The 6,354-nt window shown below is 43.9% G+C and overlaps 1 protein-coding gene across 1 annotated transcript in view; it reads left to right on the top strand.

Annotated features, from left to right (window-relative positions):
* LOC107120708 (centrosome-associated protein 350-like) overlaps positions 1-6,354 on the top strand; it is an 88,538-nt gene that overhangs the window by 46,875 nt on the left and 35,309 nt on the right. The window contains 4 exon segments of the mRNA XM_015423478.1: positions 609-752; positions 2,590-2,726; positions 3,376-3,492; positions 4,450-4,458. Of these exon segments, the coding sequence (XP_015278964.1) occupies positions 609-752; positions 2,590-2,726; positions 3,376-3,492; positions 4,450-4,458 (407 nt within the window).

Genomic DNA, 6,354 nt, shown 5'->3' with positions numbered 1-6,354 from the left:
AGTGCAAGACTGCAGAGGCTTGAAGTCCAATGAGCAGGAAGCCTTTCATTTAACCCCAAACATTAGCAGTTTTGCACTATTGCTCTGTGGAAAGAATTGCCTGATTTTTAAATTTCCCCTCCCCCAATTCCTTGCCAGGCCCCAGCTTGTAAAAACAGTGTTGTCTTGTAAACACTTCTGTGCAATGCTCTTCTTTTGCTATGGTTGCCAGCTCTGGGTTGGGAAATACCTGGAGGTTTGGGAGGTGGAGTCTGAGGAGGGTGGGGTTTGGGGATTGAAGGGACTTCAGTGGAGTATAATGCCATAGGTTCCTCCTTCTAAAGTGGCCATTTTCTCCAGGTGAACTGGTTTCTGTTACCTGGCTGGAGATCAGTTGTAATCCCAGGAGATCTCCAGCTACCACCTGGAGTTGGCAAGCCTGTCTGTTGCTCCCGTTCTTTGCTTTGTCTCCCAACAATGTGGATCAACTTGTTTGAGTGCTCCGGGGTGTACTGCATTGGGTTCCCATGCAGGGGGTTAAACTCCCCCTTCAGGTTTCTCTGTATCAGGTGATTCTGAATGAGTGAAAACAAATAACAGTTAAAAGACGTCTGACTCTCTCACTGTAGCCCCCTGCAGAATCACTACAGCAGCTGGTGCAGTGCCAAGAAGATGCAGCAGGGGCTCTCCAGGAGACCACTACGTGTAAAATAGCAGCTCAGCAGATGGAGGCAGCTCTTCTCACCACAGCTGCTGCTTGGCAGATCCGCAAGGTGATATTCTTCTGTGAAGTCCTCGGCAAGCGTGGCCAAATCTTAAAAGTGCTTTATCCTTAAGATCCCCTGGCATATGGCAACCAAACAGCCTTTTGCAGAGTTTTTTCCTTGCTCCTACAGGTTGGGAAGAGAAATTCTGTTCCCTTTTTGAGAGAGGAAATTGGGGGAATCACTTTCCACAATGAGTTAATGTACTGCTGTTTAATATGCTGGACAGTGAGGTGGAGGATGTTTCTCCATCCTAAGGAACCTTCCTCCAACTTAGAACTGGTTAAGTTGGAGAAGTCTCCTTAGTCTGGAGGAAAGCTTCAGATTTTGCTTAGTAGAGTGATAGGTATTGATATGTCTGGAATAGGGTAGTTTTAGGGGCTAGTTTAGAAAAACCATTTTCTAGTATACTGCTATGGTAAAAGTTTGGGGAATGCCACACTGAAGGGTCTTTGTTTTAAAGCAAAAAATTGTACAGGTGATTGACCACTGGAATGTTAGTAGTATAGGTAACTTTGCAAGCAGGGTACAAGTTAGAGAAAATTTGCTGAACTGGCACGCTGAATGCAGTTTCTAAGTTACGGATGTCATTCCTCAGTTGGGGACAGAGGATCCCCCCATTTTCAGGACTCTTCCCCATCCCCAAATACAGAAGTGACATTATCACGTTGGTGACACTGGTATTTTGGGCAAAACTCTATGATGTCACTTCTGCATGATGTCATTACGTCGCACGCATGTCGCGCGCTCCTCCCCACTCCCAGAAAGTCCCTCCCTGACTGCCGGGTCAAACCAACCTGGCAACCCTATTCTAAGTATTTCTGTGTTTTGAAAAGGTGCTCTTAAAGAATCTCTTAACCTTGCTCATTTAGTGTTATGCTAAGAATCTAATTATTCAGATAACATGACAATCTGTTTGTGTGGTTGTCGCTTATACTAGAATTAGGCCTCAGAATAAGGGGGTTATACGCTATCACTAGGAAGGGTTGCTGGCCAGGAGCTGGCAGCAGTGTTCCCTCTAAGCCGAGTCGGTGTGAGCTAGCTCACAGTTCTTTAGCCTCCGGCTCACACATTTTTGTCTTAGCTCAGGAAGGAGGGCTCCAGAGCAAACTCATTTAAGCAGCAGCCAAATCGCTCACTCACAACTTTAATACCGGTAGCTCACAAAGTAGAATTGTTGCTCACGAGATTCCATAGCTTAGAGGGAACATTGGCTGGCAGCCATCAAGATTCGGGGGGGGGGGCAGGGACATGGGGTAGCACTGTTGGCCCACAGCGTGAACGCCTTCTGGGGAAAACCCAGAAGTGACGTCACACCTTTCTAGGAGCTGTTCAAAACTATTTGATATGGAGAAAGCAACGGATATAGTGAAATCAACAGATACTGATGCTGGATATAGTGAATTCTCTATTATATGGTTACCAATTTTTTCATATCTTATCTCTCAAGAAGAAATACCAGATGTAATGAATAGTCTTCATTTCTGGTACCTGATTGTTTTGAGAACAACTAGTGGTTGACCTACAATTAGTTAAAACATCTATGCAAATCTGTTCAGACCAGGGTGAGCCGTAGTACATTTTCAAGAGCCTCAACTTAGCTGAGAAAGCAAAAACCATAGAGTTACCAGCAATTCTTAGAGCAGGCTGGTGTTACTTCTGGGTGGTTTTCCCCCCCCCCCCCCATTATTTTCTCCTGTTAACTACAGGAGCAGCAGCAGGTAACAGGCAAGCTTATCACTAGTTAGAGTTAAAAAATGAATATCTGGTAACTTCGCAAAGGCTAAATCATGAAATATAGTCTGATGTTTGTGAAACTTATTTCTCACCATACCCGTTTATTCAGCTGACAGAGATAGCATGTGCCCAGAACCCAGACGCAGTCACTATTCCTGCAAATCCAGTCCCATTGCCATTGGACCAAAAGCAGAAGCGTCGTTCAACAGTCATAAAGAAAGTAAAAGCTCGTTCTGATATAAGCAGGTATTTTAATGGAGCTTTCAAGTTCCAAAGACAGAATATGGTGGTTGTTTTCTCAGTTCCTAAGAAAAAGCAGTGAGTGGTTTTTATTTTTATTTTTTTTAAATAAAGTTGCTTTTGCAGTAGTTGTCCTTCTAATGGATTGGTACTAGACCTCACCAGTCAGGCATCCATTTATCTTCTCTGTCTGCTGCACACTGTAGAGGGAAACCACCATTGCCTCTTGCTTGTCATGTTATAATTCAAGCAGCTGCAGTCTAGGAAGCAGTGTGAGTTTCCGCCTACATCTTCCCCCCCCACCATTCCTGACTTCCAGGGTTGGAAAGGGAAGCCTCCTAATGGTTAGTGCCTTGCCAAATCAGAATCCTCCCTCTGTCTAATAGGAAACTTTCCTTACCTCTACATCAAAATTGTCCTGTGACACAAGGTAAGGTTCAGGAATCCACCCCTGCATTCTCACTGGTAGAAAACACGCCAGGTTAAGGCAATTTCCTGCAAAACGCTGTTTATAATATTTCGCCGACTATTCCTCATTCGTTTATCTGACTTTAAGTAGCTTGTCCTTTAGGATTTAGTTCTTCATGTACCCAGATCTGTCAACTGGAACAAACTTCTGATGTTTGGTTTATTCAAGCTTCCTTGTTTTTAATAGGAAAACAGAATCTGTTACCCCTTCGCAAAATAAAGAGACAGGTGACTCAAAGCAGACTTACTCTCCTTCATTTGATAGTTGTTCAGAATCATCAAGATCAAAGGCACATGATGAGAGGTGAGGAGCTAAATATAAAGAGTTGGTTATAAATGCAACAAAGGAAGACTGTAGGCAATACATGACGCAGGAAACACGGGTTAGTCTTTACGCTGCCCTTCCTTAGCTGGTTGAAAGAATATATTCAGTCTCTCTGGTCTCTCCTTTCCTTATTTCATAACTATATATCATTTTGCAAAGAAAGCCAGCTTTGGAAATCTTTCAGGGCACTTTCTATGGCTGTTAAGGAACAAATGAAATATAAAACACACAACTTTCCAGAACACGTTGGGATTTGTATCCCACCACTCTGCTCAGGTAAGGGTGTTGCACTCCTTTGGAGTAAGGAGCCTTCTCCTGATGCATGAAGCTCTTTCAGTGGCAGAATGCCCCTTGAACTGATGGAACACACCCCCATTCATTGAGCAGAATGGTAAGGTTCGATCCAGTGAGTTTTGAAAGATTATGCCCCCGCTCAAAACTCTTGAGTTGCTGGAAGAAAGAACCTTGAGATAAGCACAGGCTATCATCTTTGAAATCTCTGTAATAACTGGCTGTGAAAGCTTTGGTTTGAGTTAAAAGAAATGAACCCTTCTTAGCTATTCTTTCAGCTGCTGTTATAGAATGCTTTTTGAACATTCCAACGTGATGTGTAAACTGTCCTTTTTCAGATTGTCATTTCATTTGATTACAAACTGCAAGCAGCATCATTGAGCAGTTGAAAAAGAACACTCACTTTATATCGGGTGTTCTACATGCACATTCTTTCACTGCCAGTTGCGGGTTCATGAACAGGGGATGACATGTTGCCTAGGCAACTGTCCTGCTTAGGTAGAGTTAAATCAGGCAGATAAGCAGATAACAGGAGTTGGTTATCAGAGGCCAGGATGCCAGCGTTTAATAAACAGAGTCCGTAAATTGTACAAGAGTTGTCTTAGCAGGCCAAGGTCGGTTTTCCGAAAAGCAAGACTGATACAGCAGCAGCGGGTCAGTGTCTAAGGGAACACGTTGATGCCACACTGAAGGGCTCCTCCCCCATACTTTTATATGCTTCAAGCCCTACGTCATACCTGCGACAGCTGCTTCACGGTCTCCTCTGGTGATGATTCTCCTTCCCCTGCAACTGATTGCCGGTGCTGAGCTCTGAGGCATGCTGATCAGCACTGGGACTGTAAATCCTCTCTACACCTGCACCAACGTTGTTCTTGTGGACCTGGGGATCCTGGAGGAGATAGGGCAGCTGGCTGACTCTGAATTGTCAGCTCTGGGTGGGGGGATGAAACACATATGTCACAGCCTCCCGTGATTCCTCATCTGATTGCTCAGCTGCAGCTGGTGGTGTTCTTCATCAGAGGAGTCAGAGCTGTCTCCAGGGCCTGGCTGTTCCACAGCAGCAACTATGCAGTGCTTTCTGCATTTCATGCACTATGATTTCTTGCACCCATTCTGAGCATGTGTGAAAGCAGCTACTAGCCAGCTGCTTGGTGTGGTAATGAATGCAGCTGACTACAGAGATACAAAAATTGTACATACACTCCAATTAGAAAACGTTCCAGTTGCAATTTATCAGCAATTGGAGAGTACTGGGTATCCACTCAAGAAAATTGGCCATTACGGGCAGGGTAACTTTGATTTTTCTAGTGCATTATCACCCTCTTCGAACAACCTAAGAGGTAACTGTATACATGGACACCACCAGATGGGCAACACCGAAATCAGATTGATTATATCATTTGCAGTCAAAGATGGAGAGGCTCTATACTGTCAGTAAAAACAAGACCTGGAGCTGCCTGTGGCTCAGGTCATGAGCCACTCATTGCAAAATTCAGTCTTAAACTGAAGAAAGTTGGGAAAACCACTAGGCCATTCAGGTTAGACCTAGATCACATCCCTGATGAATATACAGTGGAGGTGAAGAATAGGTTTAAGGGGCTAGATTTGATAGAGTGCCTGAAGAACTATGGACAGAGAGGTTCGTGACATTGTACAGGAGGCAGCAATCAGCACCATCCCAAAGAAAAAGAAATGCAAGAAAGCGAAGTGGCTATCTGATGAGGCTTTACAAATAGCTGAAGAAAGAAGGAAAGCAAAAGGCAAAGGTGAAAAGGAAAGATTTACCGAACTGAAAGCAGATTTCCAGAAAACAGCAAGGACAGATAAGGAGGCCTTCCTGAATGAACAATGCAAAGTAATAGAGGAAAACAATAGAATGAGAAGGACTAGAGATCTCTTCAAGAATATTGGAGAAATCAAGGGAATGTTTTGCGCAAAGCTGGCCATGATAAAGGACAAAAACAGTAGGGTCCTAACAGAAGCAAAAGAGATTAGGAAGTGGTGGCAAGAATACACAGAAGAATTATACAAGAAGGGTCTCAATGTCCCTGACAACCACAACGGTGTGATAGCTGATCTTGAGCCGGACATCCTGGAGTGCGAAGTCAAATGGGCCTTTGAAAGCATTACTAACAACAAAGCTAGTGGAGGTGATGGTATCCAAGCTGAGCTATTCAAAGTCCTAAAAGATGATGCTGTTAAAGTGCTGCACTCCATATGCCAGCAAATTTGGAAAACACAACAGTGGCCACAGGATTGGAAAAGGTCAGTTTACATTCCAATCCCAATGAAGGAATGTTCAAGCTATCACACAATTGTGCTCATTTTGCACACAAGCTAGGCTTCAGCAATATGTGCAGAACTGCCAGAAGTACAAGCTGGGTTTTGAAGAGGCAGAGGAATGAGAGATCAAATTGCCAACATTTGCTGGATTATGGAGAAAGCAAGAGAGTACCAGAAAAACATCTACTTCTGCTTCATTGACTACACTAAAGCCTTTGATTGTGTGGATCACAACAAACTATGGCAAATCCTTAAAGAGATAAGAGC

The sequence above is a fragment of the Gekko japonicus genome, unplaced genomic scaffold (assembly GCF_001447785.1).
Source record: "Gekko japonicus isolate JY-2015 unplaced genomic scaffold, Gekko_japonicus_V1.1 scaffold2421, whole genome shotgun sequence".
In the NCBI taxonomy this organism is placed as follows: Eukaryota; Metazoa; Chordata; class Lepidosauria; order Squamata; family Gekkonidae; genus Gekko; species Gekko japonicus.
Note: the sequence above shows the minus strand (reverse complement) of the source record. Positions and strands in the feature narration are given on the sequence as shown.